The following is a 19737-nucleotide window of genomic DNA, read 5'->3' as shown; positions in this document are numbered from 1 at the left end:
AAGTTATCATAAAAAACGTCGGCCTAATATATTTCACCACATTTTTTCTAACTTTATTTCTGCCTGTGTTAAATAGATTTATACAAGCTTCGGACCTAAACCAGCATATGCGTACTCATACCGGTGAAAAACCATATAAATGCAAATACTGCAAACGGTGCTTTGCTACAACAAGTGGAATGAATACGCATTTACGTGTAAATCATCTTGGTGGTAATATACACAGATGTGAATCTTGTCCCTTAGCTTTTCGTTTGGCTTCGGAGCTACGGTTACACTCAACTACGCATAAAGACGAAGATCCAGAGACGCGTGAGCGAAATATGGCAGCTTTAAGGTAAGAAGAGGCTAAATTTAAAGTAAATAGATAAAATGGCATTCATAAACTCCGTAGACTGTGATCTTATATTAAGGTTAATTACTCCGTAAAGCGCAGAATCCAGGGTCGGTATCGGGTTACACGATCCGTCATCGAAAACAATTTTTTTAATCACAATGTCTCTTAAATTATGAATCGGGTCAAGGAAATATGCTATATAGTGGCTTACAATTCATTCTAATTTTTACCAATAGTTTGACAAAATCATATTTATTGTTTCAGTGAAAGCGTTTTTCGATACGTGATCGTAATAAAATATACGGACCCAGATCATAAGAAAACGCTCAACAATATTTTCCCCTTGTCGGCATGGCTTGAAGTAATTTTATTTAAAAATGTCAATTTTGATTTTTTATTTACCATTTTCTTCACATTTTTTGTTAAAAATGCGGTTTTCGTGCATTATCATCTGGATACCGCGCTTAACTATAAAATTTCAAAAATAATTATTGTCCTATTGGTATTTTTATTTAAAGTGGGTAAACGAGAATGTGGGCATAAAAAAGGCCCCTTTTCAAATACTACTTAAATTAATACTTTTTAAATAATGATAGAATATAGATGTAGCTTCATTTTAATGCAATTATATGATAAAAACTATGGAATTAAGTTTGCTTTATTGACTTTTGAAACGTTTGCAGTTTATCGATTTTGCTGGTAATACTCTAGGACAGAGGTCGACTGCTAATACATTGCCAAAAATATGGAAAATGGTTTCAAAAGACCTCCATATAACCTCCATATCAAAACCTGAAAGTAAAGACTTTACTAATGTCAAAAGATGATTGCAAAAAAGAACGATTTAAATTTTATGCTGAAAGGGTTCTGCGACAATAGACTATGAAAAAGATTTAAATACCGAGGCCAAAACGTGTCTTCTGAACACGCTCCTAACAGTTTTGAACGGGTATTAGCAGTCTACCCCTGTCCTGTAGTATAACTTACTTAATTGGCGCTTAACCGTTTAAACGGTTATGGCCGTCCAACAAGGTGCGTCAGCCGCTTCTTTTATCTGCCAACTGGCGCCAGTTGGTTACACCAAGGGAGTTTAAATCGTTTCCTCCTGGTCTTCAAGGGGAGTGGTGGGAAAATTTAACAACATACAATAGTAGGACGAACAAGATGGCAGGTGTATAAATTACGTTGGATATAGTAAGTTGAAATTCAGAATTTGAGTCTTTATCCCGTAAACCTGAGGTTTCCGCTGTGAGAAGATTCAATGTTGGTCATGAATGTTGTTTGAACATGAAATATCCGTCCTTCTATCGTCACAAAACCTACAAGAAAAGCTGTAAAAATATATTTTAAACATAATTTTTGGGCCAATTGTTGAAATTTAAATATTTTGATTTTCAGAGTTTTAAGGCCGTTAATTAAACACAAAAACTAAGTTTTTTCTTGTTCTCCTACGCGTTTCGATGTTTTTACATCTTCTTCAAGAAGAAGAAACGCGTAGGAGAACAAGGAAAAACTTAGTTTTTGTCTTTAATTAACGGCCTTAAAGCTCTGAAAATCAAAATATCAATATATTTTAAACAATTATTATCGATTTTATATTAATATTGCTACATCTTACTATCATTTAATGCAGAAAATATGCGAGTTGTAACGATTTTGTTCAAATAAACAAAATTATTAAATGAGAATTGTCATACGTTTGAATCATATAAAAGTCGACACAAAACGGAACTTGAGAAAAAGGTGATGCCGTTGCTTATTTTTTCAGAAAAAAAAAAACGATTTGTATAATTTTACACAAATTTTTTCCTCTGAATAAAAAAGGAGTTTTGTAAAGCGACCATATTCTTATTTCTAAGGGCGTTCAAGATGGCGGCGTTAGAGCGAGAAACTGCTTACATCCGCCACCTTCTATAATTCCATCATGGCCTCAGTCGAACGTGCTATGAAAGCTTAGCTGTTGCTTCTCATATAAAAGTTTGATTTAAGAATACAATTCAGCAGCCTATGTATATCACACGTGCTTGTTAAGCCATCAGTTCAGCTTCGACACTATTCATTCCAACCGGTGGAATACCTGAAATCAAACCACTTTTCCCGGCCGAATCTACAAACCTAGCAAGAGATCGGGACCTAACGAGATAACCCGACCCTTGAGACCTTCACAGGAACCTCAACTTGGTCATTATGCTGCTGGTAAAGACCCCGACTTCTTAAAAAAAAGGTTCTTAAAGTTTTAATCTTAACAAAATTTGCAATATATACATGATACGTAATAACACTACCAGTAGAGATATGATAGTGCGAAGTACGAAAGTTAAAAAAAATGAAAAGCGTTCTGATCCCCTTCTATTTAGTTATTCCCCCCACAAAACGTTTAGTGCCACAAAAAAATACTTGAGTCGTTTTACACCAGAGGAGACTAAGGCCGACCTTCTCTTCGAATTAGCGACGTGCTATTTTTATTTTCCTTACGAATTGGGTGGACGAGACGTTCATATTTTATGCCGCCTCCGAACGGCATCTGCAATTCAGATTACCTTTTACCGAGAAGCTTTTCATGGCAGAAATACCCTGGAAGTGCTTGCGAAAGCACGACCGAGGGCGACCCCGTTCAACAATTTTCAAATAATTATTCAATTGTACATCATCAAGATACATACCTATAATATTTTCGTTTGAATAATTTCGGTTAAAATTTATATTAATAAAAAATAAAGCATTCTACAACTGGCGATCCTACCAGCCAACAACAACAACGCGTGTTTACAACGAAAGTGTAGACGCTTTTTGCAATATTGCCAAGTAAACAACCAATTTATAAGCTCCTGATGGATGTACACAATTTCTTGTATTTATTACGAGTCGCTTCTACTCGACTTGCCTGTGTGATAAAAGAACATCATACTCGTACTATAATCTTAATAAAAATACAAAGAAACCAATAAAAAACTCAAGTAACATTTAAAAATTAATTCGAACTAACATCTTACCTATTCACCCTTATCGCGAAGTTCACGCGGAAAAGTGTTCGCCTTCACTTCTTTTGTTCGGGTGAAATTTTTCCGCCTATCGGCAGTTTCGGGCGAACAAAAGTTCACTTCGAAACAGCTGGTGCTCTATTGTGAATTAGCAGTGAACAAATAATTTATTTGCAATTGCGTAAATTTTGTAAACAAACATATATTTCGTTAAAATACAGCAAAAATAGAGATAAAAAGTTTATAAAAAATGTTTAGTATTGCACTTAGGTTGGTATTGATTGAGCGCGAGGAAAACATAAATGTGAAAGCGATTCGGAGGCAATTAAGGGACAGTTCTAACCCTTTGGGGCTAAGTGACTCACTGTAAGTTAAAAATTACTATTTTCAGCACTTTTGAATAACAAATTAACTTCTCTTCAACTAGTTTTCTACAATATTACAGGCTAAATAAGCCGGCATTCAAATATTTGCTAGATATTCTTACCAACTCCTTGCCACCATTGAAGCAAACATTTGGAGTACCACCAATTGTAAAGTTGAGCGCATGTGTTCGTTTTTTCGCAGGGGGAGGACATCAAAAAGGCGTTGGAAAGGATCATGAGGTGGGTCTTAGCCAATCTTGTTTCAGTGAGGTACTTTCAGAGGTGCTGAACATTTTGCAACCGTTGCTTTGTCCACAATGGATAACTTGGCCGACTTTAGAAGAACAACGTCAAACTGCACACGATTTTTATGCAAAGTTCGGAATACCAGGAGTTGAAGGATGTGTTGATGGAACACGTTAACATAGCAACCCCTTCCAAGAACGTTCACCAATTTTACAATAGAAAAGGCAAATGCAGTTTAAATGTTATGCTGGTGAGTGCTGTGCATATAACTAAAGCTAAAATAAAATATAAATTATATACATAAATATTTTTTCAGGTATGTGACAGCAATCTGAGAATTCGTGCTATCGATGCTACACACCCTGGTGCTTGCCACGATGCCTTTATATGGAACATAAGCGACTTAAGATCAGAAATGGAACAGAATTATTTGCAAAGTCACAGCAATGTCCGTCTACTAGGTAATAGCTTAAAACCAATGAAACGAATGCAATTGAAATCAACAAGTTTTCAGGTGACGCTGGGTACCCTCTAGAGCCTTGGCTACTTACGCTATACAGAACTCCAGAAAGTGGATCACCTGAGGCAAAATTTAATGAAGTTCACACGCGTTGTCGAAATATAATCGAAAGAACAAATGGTGTTCTTAAAAATCGGTGGAGGTGTCTTTTAAGTGCAAGAGAGTTGTATTATTCTCCTGCAAAGGCAATAAAAATAATTAACGTTTGCGCAGCTTTACATAGCATTTGCATTCATCACAAAAGTCAAGCAAATTTGCCAACGCCATCTGATAACGGATATTTGAACGAGACTCCTACATTAGAAAATCAACATATTGGCCAAGAAAACAGTACCTATATGGTGGCAGGTCAGCGTATTCGTACAGAAATCACAAACACTCTTTAAATAAAAAATATTAATTCAAATTCATTCATTATTTTTATTTTAAAGTATTAAGGTACCGTTGTTATCAAACTTATTTCTAGAAAAATCAAACATCAATACTTCATTTCATGGAATAAAAAAGGAACACAAATACCGCATTGCACTAAACTATATACATTTATATAAAAATGAAAATATTTAACTAAATAAATAACTATTTAATTCATTGAAAATTCGCTTAAAATAAATTTAAAAAAATTTAAAACTCAGTCTTTGGTTTTTCGTCTTAGAATTTCAATTTTTAATTCTTTTAACTCTAACGCCCGTCGATTAAATTCAATTTGCTCCTCAGTTTCACGTTTTCGCAACTTTTCCATTTTCAGGTTATGCTTTTTCAATTCAACTAATTTTTTTTCTTTTAGATCGCACATACTATTTAGTGTACGGCCCAAACTATCGTTATTTGGTTTAATTTCTGCTAAAATTTCGCCCAATTTACCACATAGGTCTTGTTGAGTCTGTAGTTCCTTGCGAATTAACTCTGTGCTTGTCAATTTTTTGTTGGACTTAGGTCTACTGAGTGTTGCTATCGCTTGGGGAGTGTTGCTATCGCTTGGTGGACATTCCCGTTCAGCAGCAACAAGATCAACAGGTTCGCTGTCCGCCATGCTTGTAGGCAAATCCGTACTACATCCAGGGACGTCATCGCTACTACAACCAGGACCGTCGCATAGTACAATGTTCGATACTATTGTTATTGGCGAACTAATTTTGGCCTTTTTTGAAGAAACTCCGTAGCTATGTGAGTCTTGAATACCTTCAACTGAATCTTTTAAATCCAGCAGTTGGTATATTGCCTCTTCTGCAGTCGAAAGTTTTTGTGTTTTGTTGGGCCCGCCTCCTGTCCCCCTCGAGTAAATAGCATTTTTTGACGCCTTCTTCCGTACATATCTTTTTTGGTCATTCCATACCTAGAAAAAGATACGTTGTCATAAAAAATTGAGTTTACATACTTAGCAATAAAGGAGTTTTACTTTTTTCCACTCAGCTTCACTCTTAATGGGTGGACCAAGGCTATTTAAACATAAACTTAGCTGCTTCCAAAAGTCCAAGACTTTCCCGATTTTCTTTTGAAAACCCTCGTGCAATTTCGGGATTTTGCATCATTTTTTCAAGTAGCATTTCTGATTGCGCATTATTTATTGATTTAGTCCTAATAATAAAAGTATATACAATTATAAGAATATCAATATGTAAAAAAAATTAAACTCACATTTTGATTTTCTTTCGTTCGCCTGCGTTCGCCTGTAAAATATAAGTGAACAAATTTTGGTTTTCCGGCTGTTCATTTCGCCCGAACAAAGAGTTGCCGATAAGGCGAAATCTTTTTCGAACATGAAAAATTTGTTCGCCACCCTTTGCGATAGGGTGAACAAAAACTGTGAATAATTTCGTGTGAAAATAAAACTCGCGATAAGGGTGATTATGATTGTGCGTGCATTAGACTAAGTGTAAAATATCAAGAATAAACAAAATGAGTATTATCGATAGATCAACTTTTGAATTTAGTACATATCAACTCATATGCCGTCTTTCAGTGAGCTTTACAGCTCCGGCTCACGCTCAATTCTCACGGGAATGCTCTGGATCATTGAGAGATTTGAGAAGCAGATGTCATGAAATTTTCTACACGTGAAATGTGATAGGCAGATGTCGCCGCTGTTTTTCATTTAACTCATACGGCGAAAGGCTAAGCAGCGACATCTATTTTTGAAAAAGTAGGTATATTAAAGGCCGCGTTGCCAACCTAAAAGGAAGTAATTAACAAATTATCTGGCTCACAAATTGAACCAGACTTCTATCTGGATTTATCTGGCTCAAATCGTTGTTGTTGTATTTACATGCAAAATAATTTATCTGGCTCAGGATTTTGCCACCCGATGTTGAATAAGCATTAAACTCTAAACCAGTGCACTCAGGCGCGTAGCCAGAAAAAATTTCGGGGGAGGGGGTTGTTTGGCCAAAGTGTCAGTAAATAATAATTACCTGTAAATATACACATATTTATATTTTTACATACTAAATATTTCTACTTTTATTTATTTGAAATTTTTCTTTCTTTCTACAAAACAATATTTATTTTTCTTGTTTGTTTTGCCATTTTGTTTAGGATTTCTTCATGAGTTCCTTCAATAGTAGAGTGGATGTTGATTAGAGCCAGCCCATTCATCCTCACCTGGCCCATTGTATTTCTTAGATAAGTTTTTAACCTTCGAAGGGAAGAGAAAGAGCGTTCGCTAGGAGCAACGGAAACTGTAAGCGTCGCAGCAATTTTTATATATCGACTAGCAGACCCGGCAGACGTTGTTCTGCCCTAAATTTGGCCTATCTGCATACATTTTAAAAAGCTTTTTCCGTCTAACTCTGCCCTCGCCCTCTTCACTTTTTCCTAATCCTTTTATTTACTCCTCCCTCCGTCTTTTTCGCTTCATCTATCTCCATCTTCGTCTCATTCTATCTATCTCTGAGTCTATCTCTTTTGTTCCAGTCCCAGTCCCACTCCGAGTCTCAGTCCCAGTCCCAGTCCGTATCTGGTCTACTTCTCGGAAAAAAGGATCGTAAATACTAATATAGGCAAATTTATATACCAAATTTCAGGCAAATCGAATAGGACGTATGTAAATAGGTATGTGGGTATTATTAATTCATGTCTCTATTTCGGCTTCGCATGCATATTTATCAATCAGTTTTGCCAGGTTGATGCGACTAAATCGAATATCACAATGAAAATTACTTTAGAGCTCTCAGCAACAGCTTTCATTTGATATCCATATTGTATAAACACATTCTAGGGGTACCCGGGTCCACGTTTTGGCTTTTATCTCGAGACCCTAGTCACCCAGGGGTATAAAAATTATCCTGTACTAATGCACTCATCAACAGCTTTCATTTGATATCCATAATGTATAAACACATTCTAGGGGTGCCCGGGTCCACGTTTTGATCTCAAGACCCTATGCACGTAGCGAAAAAAAGGTAGACGTTGGCCGATTATCAGACCTACCCAATGTGCTCACAAAATTTCATGAGAATCGGTTCAGCCGTTACGGAGGAGTTAAGCCTCTAATACCGCGACAGAAGAATTTTATATATTAGATGTACCGTAGGGAAAAAAGACACGGAACAATTATTTAATGCATCAATGAACGTGCTTGGTCGCTCCTCCTTTGGGATTGTCAAACAATGCCTGAAAAAGTTTTGCTATGTTTTTTATTATGGCGTAATACAAAAAAATTATTCTTGATCATATTTTCATTTGATTTACTTGATGAGAGATTTCTTTCATTGCATTTTTATTGAGAGGTGGGTAAAGCCGCGTCAAAACCGCACATGTTTTTTTAATTGATCTCTAGAATTTCAACAACGAAGCAAAAATGTATAGGTAATGTCGATACAAAATTACACTTTTCGAGACTCCTCTTCTTTTGCAAGAAAACATTTTTTTTTGAATGGAACATTTTAGTGAAAAGTTAATAACTCGCCTGTATATTCTTTTTGTAGACAAAACATTTGCCTACTCTCAAAAAAAATTTTTAAAAATTTATTGCAAAAAGCCTGTGAGTTATTAACTTTTCATTAAAATATTCCTTATTTTTTTTAAACACTGTATCTTGTAAACGAAGCGGAATCCCGAAAAATCGCTCAAGTGTATTTTTGTATCGACATTTCTTACATATCTTTGCAGTCTTTGTTGAAATCCCAGAGATCAATGAAACTACATTGGCGGTTTTGACGTGGCTTTACACAGGTGAAACATACGAAAATGAGATGACTGAGCATGAAAATATTGCAAAATTCGATATTTTAAAAGGAGCGACTACCAATAACTTCTCTCAGTGTGAAATATTATTTAATTTTATTCTTTCGCATTTTCATTATTGCTATTAACTCTATTTTCTTAACAGGGATTTTAAAAGTGAATATATATAGTAATTATTCTAGTACAGACGTATATTTTTTAATTTTCGGAAATTGGAGGGCCGCGTTTGAACCCCCAAACACCCCCCCCCCCTGAATACGCGCCTAAGTGCACTTAACTAAATAATCATAAACATTAATACATATGTATATGTATCAGTGAATTAAACAAACGCTTTAAAATATTAAAATCAACAAAATACCAAACGCAACGCATCACATGATCAATCAAACTTTATATGCAACAGCACTAAGCGCATCTACTTTTAAATAATTAACACGATTAGTAACACAGTTCAACAAAAAAAAAATTTTTTTTTTTGTACATGGGGTTTGCCCTATATATTCGGATTCTATGTTCAATTCTATAAAAAAAAATGCAATTACGAATCAAAAATATTTGGTTTTGTAGAAGTTATAGCGATTTGAAAATTTTGCATTTTTGCACCAGGCTAATGTAGGTCCTTTCGCGCTATTTCGGTGCAGCGATGCATCAAAAAAAGATCTACTTAAAGCACAACATACTCATCTTAAAAAAAACCAAAAAAATTTGGTTGAGAAACAGTAAAAAGGAGATAAAAGGTCCCAGATACACATGATTTTAGGTAGATTTGGCAATTCGTTAAGTACATATTAAGAACCTCATCGAAACTGACGGATTGGCAGGCCTAGCAATTGAGCATGCCAGCTACCTCATAGCGTTTTTGTAAGTAAAATTTTTTTTAAGAAGCTGTAGTTTCTTGGGTCACTCGTTGTGGGCGACACTATGTTTTTGCATATCACAGAGGAATGATGTCTTCGAGAAGTTGTAAACGAGCGGCTAATTCGTTTTGCTATATATGTGACGAATGTATTAAAAGAAGACAAAAAAAGTTTGATTTAACTACAAAACACAAGGATTTGCGAGACCTACCTAGCCTACTTCGGTAAACCTGTTAAAAACCAGGACAAAAGATGGGCTCCACATGTTTCATGTAACTCTTGCAGAAGCATTCTGGAGCGTAAGTTTATTTTCTCTTTTTTATTGTGCTAACTGTTTCATATATATATACATATATCTACATATATATAATTACATAATAACTGAAATTGTTATGAAATGCTTTACGTTTTATTATACTTTGGTACCAGGGTGAGAAAAGAGCCATGAAGTTCGCAGTGCCGAGGATTTGGAGGAAACCGAGTAATCATGACACTGATTGCTATTTTTGTGTAGTGAAACCACTGAAAGGGAAACGTTTAAGGAAAACAATATATCCGGAACTACCATCGACATCCGCTCCAGTACCACATTCGGAACAAAATCCTGTACCTTATCCACCTGTGTTGGAAAAGCAACTATTCCCTCAAGGCAGCTTTCAAACACCGAGTTCATCTGCATCCGTACATTCCGAATTTGTTCCTCAATTTGAACCAGAAATACCACATCTCATCAACTCTGAAGATCTCAATGACTTAATAAGAGACTTAAATCTATCAAAAGACAAAGCAGAGTTATTAGCATCGCGGCTTAAACAACGAAATTTACTTACTTCTGATGTTCGAATATCTTGGCAAAGAAAGCGTCATGAAGAATTTTCTTGTTTCTACAGTAAGGAAGATGGGCTCTGTTTTTGCAATGACGTGAAAGGTTTATTTGAAGCAATTGGTATTCCTTGTAATACAAATGAATGGCGCCTCTTTATCGACAGCTCAACCAAAAGTCTAAAAGCAGTTCTACTACACAATGGGAACAAATTCCACTGGCACATTCCATACATCTCAAAGAAAATTATGACAGTATTAAAACACTATTAACTGCAATCAAATATACGGAATACAAGTGGGAAGTTATTGGAGACTTCAAGATGGTTTGTTTTTTTACTGGAATGCAAGGTGGATATACCAAACACTCCTGTTATCTTTGCCTATGGGATAGCAGAAATGATGCCGCTCACTATAGCCAGAAACATTGGCCTGAACGTACTGAGTATGGAGTGGGAAGATTTAATATTAAACATGAAGCAATTGTCGATCCTAAAAATATATTGATGCCGCCATTGCATATTAAATTGGGCCTTATTAAACAATTTGTGAAGGCTCTTAATATTGAGTCTAAAGCTTTCAAATATTTGCAGACTTTATTTCCAAAACTGTCAGAGGCGAAAATTAAAGCTAGAGTCTTTGTTGGCCCTCAAATAAAAAAAATTATGAACTGCGATATTTTCCCGGACCTACTTAGCAATGAGGAGAAACTAGCGTGGAACAGTTTTAAGGCAGTAGTTCATGGCTTTCTTGGAAATGATAGGGATGAAAATTATGATGAGCTGATAACTGGCAAGATTACGAATTTTTCCGCCATCGGATGTAGAATGTCGCTAAAGATGCACATGCTACATTCACATCTGGATAAATTCAAAGATAATATGGGAGCGATTCCATCAAGATATAATGGAGTTTGAGAAACGCTACCAAGGCCAGTATACGGAAAGCATGATGGGGGACTATATTTGGACGTTAATAAGAGAAAATGTTACCGAATATGGCAGGAAAAGCAGGAAAACGCATTTTTAAACATTTAAACTGTATTCTAAAACTAAATTTATAAGAGTAAATCTTAAATTGATTTTTACTATACTAGAATAAATCAAATCTATGTCAAATTTTAATGAATTTTCATGTTTTTCGTTTTTCTCATTTTTATCGAACAAAACCAAATCAAAAACTTTTTTATGTTCATAATCTTATTTCTGGGTGCAAAAGCAATAAAAAAATATACGCACGACCCACGTACAAAAATCTTGTTGACCAGTGTAATTCAACATAAACTCGACTTCGCAATTCAAAATCACAAATGACGTTCAACATTTTAGACATACAAGAGCCCAACCAGCATAAATAACACTGACAACATCAGCCGCCGTCGCTTTTGCGTAAAGGCTTAAATGCATTATAGCTACAACGTTAAGCTACGTTAATTAACAAACAAAAAGAAATCGACAGATCAAAATCATATTTCTTTTATGCGAAAATTATAAAAATAAAGAAAACGTAACATTTGTGTTTTTGCAACAACAGTGTTGGAAATTATCAGCAAAAATTTAATCGCTTTGATAAATAGTTCTCAAAATTCAAAAGTAGAAAATTCTATTCATTCTAAAGTTCTACAAGTAGGAAATGTAGCAGCACGCACATACACAGCCACGCTCACCTGATAAAATGCTTGTTCTTGTTCGTTTTTTTTTTTGTGGATGCTATTTGGCACTGTTGTACTTCTTAGGACCAAAAAAAGTGTAGTAGCTGCTATCGAAAACTGCGTAAAATTGTTCTTGTTATATTACAAAGAAATGTCCTTATTTACTTTCAAACGAGCACTTAATTACATCTCTCTTTAAAATCCATATATTTTGGACAATTTTAATTAACGAATTGTGATACTTTATTGCCGGGGACGATTGCTAAAACACGACCAAAACCATCGGGGGAGGTATTAATAGACGCGTTTTTGCCTCGCTTGCAATAGTTCGAATACTTTTTCTCTTTGGACTATTGATAACAGGACAAAACGCGTATTTTCATTTCCCTTTCCACATTTTTGGACGGGTTATTGCAGTCGACCTCGGTTTCAAACTGTTTTTCGCGGAGAACTTTTGAACGGGTAGAAAAACTTAGCACCCGTGTTTGTATTCCTAATACTGGAATAAGTACGCGTCCTCAGATACCCCAATTCAAGACTTTTGTATAATTTTCTGTAGGACCCATATAGGTAAGTACACAACATTTTCATACTAAATTCGTTCAAAAAAATTTACCATCACATCAACCCATATCTGAAATTCCGCTCCGTTTTTGTTTCCCTGTATCGCTTTCCACGACAGCAGCACCGGTAATTTAGACACTTCGTTCAGAGTCAAACGCATGTTCCACGCAGGTTCCATTGAGTTCCACAATAGTTTGACACTGACCGAAGTGTCAAACTGCAGTGTGTTAGAAAGATAAAGGAATTGTTTCCTTCCCATACATATCATACTTGTAAACCTGTACTATGATGTTATTATTACTAATTTGGTTAAGACAATATCTTTGATTTGTGAAAATTTTCAAAAACTATCCAACAAGATAGATGATGAACTAAACAATCTTTTATCTCATCAATCATTTCAAAATTTAAAATTAGTTAAAATTCCTGTTTTAAATTTCAGTATATGGTGTGATTAATTATAAAAAAAAATATTTTTGGCCAAACATGAATAAAGAAATTAATAGATGGTCGAAAGAATGTATTAGTTGTCAAAAATCGAAAGTTTATCGACATACGAAGTCACCAGTTAGTAAAATTTCAATGCCTTTACCTATTTCAAAGGGGTATCACTAACTATTATCGATAGACTCACACGTTGACCAGAAGCATACGGATTACGGGAAATTTCTGCAGAAGCAACTGCAAATAAATGTTTACGTGAATATATACCTCGGTTGTTAGGCAGCCATCAAATTACAACGTCAGCTTATCATCCTCAAGCGAATGGCATTGTAGAGCGATTTCATAGACAATTGAAATCTTCTTTAATGGCTTCACATATAACCAGATATTGGTATGGTGAGCTACCTCTAATACTGTTAGGCTTGCGATCAACATTTAAAGAAGAATTTCGGCTACATCGATTCTTGGACAAAATTTACGGTTGCCTGGTGAGCTTATTGTTCCACCATCTGAAAAGTCATCGGCAAATGAAATTTTGGGTAAATTACGTAAAAATTTTAGAAATGTTCATTCTAAGAGTACTTGGCAATTAAACTTCACTTCGCAACTGATATCCTGCTTAAGTCAAACTGCTTGCTTACTACTCAGCTTTCGCTGCTTTTATACTCTCGGTTTCCTCGTTCACCCATTTCTACTAAGGTCTAGTAATTTCGTGAACTTCATGCTTAGTTATCAGCTATATACATGTATATTTGTAGTTTGTATCCATATGCGTGTGTATATGTGAGTACTACTTCGGCTGATGATGACATGCGTTTGTGAGTATCTCTCTGCTACCTTGTATGTATATGTGTACATGATGATTGATTTGTTTACGTACGAGTGTCAGAGTGGTAGCTTGCTTTATTATTGTTGTTGTGCCTTTATTTAATAAGCGCTTAGTGATGTGAGTATCACTTAGTTATGCTAATGTTCGGCACAATATGTTTTATCAATATTTTATTTTTCAATACTGATATTTTAATTTTCAAATAATTATTCAATTTTACATCATCAAGATACATACATATAATATTTTCTTTTGAATCATTTCTGTTAATATTTATATTAATAAAAATAAAGCATTATACAGTACATACCTAAGTCATTTTTAAATATAGCAAATGTTGTATAGCCTCTTACGGAACACGATATTTGAATATGTATGTTTCTTTTAAATCATTTCGTTCGTGACGTTTCTCTTTAAACGTATTCTTAAAATATATGTAACAGACAACTGGGTATATAATGTTCGGTTTTACCCAACCTTAAACTTCCTTACCCGTTTTCTCCTAAATTCGAAATCTACGATCTCGTCTTAGAAAAGAGTTTCTTTACTTTTGGTAGAAATCCCGAAGTACTCACATGGATCGAGTATACTCGATACCTTTTACTGAGTATGAGCACTAGAGTCGATACTTTGATCCGAGTATTTTAAATGAGTACCGGTATCGATACTTTTTTTAAAGTTCTATCACTTGTTATGAGGAAAATATGTGTATCGAAGTTTGTCAAGAGACTTAAAGCCAAATTAAACTTCCTTAACCCTAACGCCATAGTCGTAACCATACCCATATCCATAACCATCTCAATGTGATCGATTAATGGTGCCTTAACCTAAAAATCGTGAAAATTTCATAAAAATGATGAAAACGCAAAAAATTACAAACATATTCCACAAAAAATAAGTATCTTAGTCATAACGTATCCAAAACAATGAAGAAAATCTAAAAAAAAGTTATTAAATTCACCAACTCAAATATTTTTAGGTTATGGATATGGCGAGAAACCAAAAACCAATTGATTGGCTATGGGGTTAGCGTTATGGTATGGCACCATTAATCGATAACATTCCTTTCCATAACGTAGGTTCGATCAGCTGATTTATCTGGTTATGGCTTTATGGTTATAAGTCACCATTAATTCGCCCTTTAACTGGTCTTCTACTTATGGCTCTCGAAACGTAAGAAAGAGCTTGGGGAAAAAAGAGGAAATTTCCAATTTTGTGAATTTTGTGAATACTCATGGAATAAATACACTGTAGAAGTATTTTTTGCAGATATATAGGCTTTTATATCCTTTAACGGTCTCTTTAAATCTCTTCTATATAAAATGGCGCGTGGCCCTTTACCAACTTCGTTAATTTTTCCAGACTCATTCCCTAAGACAAGGAAGTAGTTTACCAAGTTTTGTAATGGCAACTTAAACCCTTTTTGAGTTATGACCAATAATATTTTAAAAATGCGCGCTACGCCCTTTATTGAATATTTTAATTAGAGATAAGTATCACGTGTTCCACGTTTTCTAAAATGTATATACATAAAAAGTGGGCATGGGTATTGTCTGATGTCGCTCATTTTAAATAGCTATGATAGATGAGTGCCAAGGAATCCACATATAAAATGTCAACAAGATATCTTAAAATTTACTCAAGTGATCGGGTTCACATGGTTAAAATAATTTCTTTTTCACCCGGATCATTTTGATTTATGGAAATCTATATTTATTCTAATCAGATTGTTTTACTCAATCGTATAATAACGCCTTATGTAAGCTTGAGTTTTAGTGGGTTATATCCTTATATAAAAGCTCGTAATACAAATGTGGTATCTTTATCTCCTTATGTAAAAGCCTTCTAATAAGGTAGTTATTTTCTTACTAATGACTTCTAATAATTCCTTATGTGAGCTTTATTTTAAACTAGCAGACCCGGCAGACGTTGTTCTGCCCTAAATTTGGTCTATCTGCATATATTTTAATAAGCTTTTTCCGTCTAATTTTGCCCTTCGTTCCTCTTCACTTTTTCCTAATCCTTTTATTCACTCCACACTCCGTCTTTTTCGCTTCATCTATCTCTATCTTCGTCTCATTCTATCTCTTTCCTCTTTGTCTGTTTTCTTCTCATTCTTCTTCGTCCCTTATTGCCAGTCCCAGAGGGTGGTATGTATTTTGTTCCAGTCCCATTCCGAGTCCCAGTACCAGTCCCACTCCGAGCATCAGTCCCAGTCCTAGTCCTAATCCCAATCCCAGTCAGTCTCTGATTTACCTCCTGGAAAAAAGGATCGTAAATACTAATATAGACAAATTTGTAAATAGGTATGTGGGTATTATTAATGCATGTCTTTATTTCGGCTTCGCATGCATATTTATCAGTTTTGACAGGTTGATGCGACTAAATCGAATATCACAATGAAAATTACGTTAAAGCTCTCAGCATACAGCTTTAATTTGATATCCATATTACACACACATTCTAGGGGTATCCGGGTCCACGTTTTGGCCTATATCTCGAGACCCTAGTCACCCAGCGGTATAAAACTTACTCTGTACTAAATCACACATCAACAGCTTCAATTTGATACCCGTAATGTAAAAACGCTGTCTAGGCGTTCACGGGCCCACGTTTTGGCCTATATCCCGAGATCCTAGTCATCCAGGGGTATGAAAATTACCCTCAACTAAAGCACTCATCAACAGCTTTCATTTGTAATCCATATTCTCTAAACACATTCTAGGGGTAACCGGTCCACGTTTTGGCCTATATCTCGAGACCCTAGTCATCCAGGGGTCTCGGGCCTGTTCCTAAACCATTCTCAAGACTCGATGAAAAAGTTTGTATAATGGTTTAGCTATATTGATGTATAGTTTTTGATTCTATAAGCCTCACAAAAACGCACATTCATTTTTATATACATATATATATAGATGAGTTATAAACCTTATACATAACGTTGTCTTTCAGATAAACCGTATGCTACACAGTACAGAAAGACAAGGAGTATTATAAGGATTACACAAAGCTCGTACTTATTGCGTTAATTTATCGAAAACAGTAATTTGGACAGTTGGTTGGAACGCAGCTGCTCGAAATCACGTCCATTCTGAGAGCAGTGATAATCAATTAAGAAATTAAAAATAATTCAGCGATTCTAATAACACATTCAATGATACACAAAACGGATTTACTATTAATTTTGTATGCTTTTGCACGAACGTTGAGAACTCTTGCTATGGGAAAGGGATGACGAAGTGGTAATGAATTATGTCATAATTGAATCATGCTTCTGACGCCAAATTTCAGATATTGTTTTGGGCTCTAGCAGTTTCTAGAAAAAACTGCCAAAAAAAAAGACAAATAAATGTAACGTGTGGCGAACTGATTTCACGCAACCAGAATAAAAGCCACTTGAGGTTGGCTTTCAGCTGAATGTGATGTACTGAAGATTGGAAATATTTTTATTATAACAGTTATGTATTACAGATGGAAATAGGCTAACTTACTCTTTCGTTTAGTTGAATCGTAGTTAGCTGAAAAGTAATGCCGAAGACATAAACAGCTCTGAATACTTTTCGGTCATTGCCGAAGCACGATACAAATATAACAACGTAAAACCGGTGAGAGCCGAAATGACGTTTAAACATTTTTTAAATTTCTCACCGCTCTCAGTTTTTAATTTTTTGTTTTGATATTATGTTTTTCATAAAAAAACCCTAATATCATGATTCAATTACTAAAGGTTTGTTCTTCAATGATGACAGATCTTTGACACATTGAAAAATCTGGACGGGTTGCTTTTACGAAGTAAGGAAAACGGGGAATAATTCAATCCCCTTCAAAATTTTTTCTTCATTTAACTCTATTACATGAAACGTTTTTCCTTGAAGCCTTTTGTTTTGTTGTAATTATTTTAATTGGGAAAGCTACGATATGCAATCCTGAATTCACACTGCTTACTTACTTACTTAATTGGCGCTTAACCGTTTAAACGGTTATGGCCGTCCAACAAGGCGCGCCAGTCGCTCCTCTCTGCCAACCGGCACCAATTGGTCACACCAAGGGAGTTTAAATCGTTTTCGACCTGGTCCTTCCATCGGAGTGGGGCCGCCCTCTACTTTTGCTTCCATAGGCGGGCCGCTGCGTTTTAATTCACTGGAGTATGTTGATGTCTGCGCATAGCTCGTACAGCTCATCGTTAAATCTTCTTCGGTGCTCGCCATCGCCAACGTTTAGAGGTCCATAAATCTTTCGAAGAACTTTTCTCTCCCAGAGCCGCTTCATCTGATCTTGTCATGGTCCATGCTTCTGCCCCATATAGCAGGACGGGTACGATAAGTGACTTGTAGAGTATGATTTTCGTTTGCCAATAGAAGACTACTTAGTCCAAAGTAGCATTTATTGGCAAGAGTGATTCTTCGCTGGATTTCGGAGCTGATTTTGTTGCTAGTGTTGATGCTGGTACCCGACTCTGCTCGATGACAGCAGTTACTTCGTTTTGTCGTCATTCACCATCAAACCCATGTTTACCGCTTCTTTTTCCAGTTTGGAGTAAGCAGAACTAACGGTGCGGGTGTTTAAGCGATGATATCAATTTCATCAGCATATGCCAGTAATTGCACGCTTTTATAGAATATTGTTCCAGAGCGGTTAAGTTCTGCCGCTAGTATAATTTTCTCCCGCATCAAATAAAGGAAATCGCACGATAGTCACCCTGTCTGAAACCTCTTTTAGTTTCGAACGGCTCGGAGAGGGCCTTCCCAATTCTGACTGAGCTGATGTGTCGTGGGGTGCGCGCATTTGTTTATACGTTTTATTTCGTTTTCTTTCTTTTTGAACACTAACAAAATGCAATGTTCAGCTTGTAACACCAAAATCGATCGCACGAAGGTGGCTAAAGTCGCGTGTGTAGATTGTGGTGGTTTTTTTCATGTTTCTTGTGCCAAAGTCACAGCCGCTGATCTCGATTTTATGAAATTGAACAATATAAAGCATAGATGTGAGCCGTGCATTGTTCTGCGCCGTAAATCGCTACATCAACAGCCATTACCTGGTGCTGCCTCTGGGCTCTGTTCGGGTGATATAGCGGACGCATCTGCTGCGTCCGTATCGAGCGGTGCGACCACAAAATCGGCAACAACAGCACTTAGCAAACCAAAAATAACCACCAACAGCAGCCAAAAACAGCAAACACACAAGATACCCAGCAATAACCGTGACAATATACGTGCAAGTGCAAGTGAACGAAGCAATGTCGTAAATAACAACAACACAAACGCATACGAAACGGAATCAATCCAGCTGTCACAGCAAATACATATTGATGGCGACATAAATACAAAGGAAATAACTTTGCAGTTGCTTTATGACGAAATTGTGAGTCTAAAGAAAGTGAATACCGAGTTTCTAAGCACGGTGAAACAACTCAAAGAGGAAAATCACAAACTGAGCGAGAGAGTATCGAGGCTTGAAAGTGTACTAAATTGGCGTGAACAACAACTACTAAGCAGTGCAGTCGATATTATTGGTGTACCAGCGCTAACAAGTGATAATGCGAATGAATGCACAAAGCAAATTTTAGGCGCTGCTTTGAACTTATCTGTTTCTCCAGAAGAGATAAGCAAGTGCTACATCAAAAAATTCAAGCAAACAAACGTGCTCCGTATTCATTTTGCCTCTACTGAGTTGAAGAGTAAAGTTATGTCCCAAAAACGGAGAGAAAAGGGGAAATTAACTTCTCAGCTTTTTGGTGATGGACAGAAAAGCACCAACAGAGCGCTGCTTACAGTAGCGAAGAAAACAAAAAAAGCACAAAATTATAAGTACCTGTGGATAAATCATGGTAGAATAATGATGAAAAAGACTGATAATAGCGACGTTGTTATTCTTAGTACTTTTGACGATTTGTCAAAAGTAACGTAGTTTTCTAATTATTATTTAATACTTGC

At 35.8% G+C, this 19737-nt stretch overlaps 1 protein-coding gene and 1 long non-coding RNA gene across 3 annotated transcripts in view; both read left to right on the top strand.

Moving 5' to 3' along the window:
- LOC137248423 (uncharacterized) overlaps nt 1-19737 on the top strand; it is a 396800-nt gene that overhangs the window by 146367 nt on the left and 230696 nt on the right. The window contains exons 12-15 of the mRNA XM_067779361.1: nt 77-337; nt 5237-5280; nt 5386-5547; nt 18651-19707. Coding sequence (XP_067635462.1) covers nt 77-337; nt 5237-5280; nt 5386-5547; nt 18651-19707 — 1524 coding nt within the window. The remainder of the gene's footprint in view (nt 1-76; nt 338-5236; nt 5281-5385; nt 5548-18650; nt 19708-19737) is intronic.
- Nucleotides 3290-4980, top strand: LOC137249270 (uncharacterized). Of its 2 annotated transcripts, XR_010952316.1 has the most exons (4): nt 3290-3684; nt 3746-4179; nt 4246-4390; nt 4444-4980. It is a non-coding gene; the product is annotated as an uncharacterized lncRNA (long non-coding RNA). The 2 variants fall into 2 exon arrangements; XR_010952315.1 differs by having other exon boundaries at nt 3290-4179.

This window comes from Eurosta solidaginis, chromosome 4, assembly GCF_040869045.1.
Source record: "Eurosta solidaginis isolate ZX-2024a chromosome 4, ASM4086904v1, whole genome shotgun sequence".
NCBI lineage: Eukaryota > Metazoa > Arthropoda > Insecta > Diptera > Tephritidae > Eurosta > Eurosta solidaginis.
This window is presented reverse-complemented; position numbering and strand designations above follow the sequence as displayed.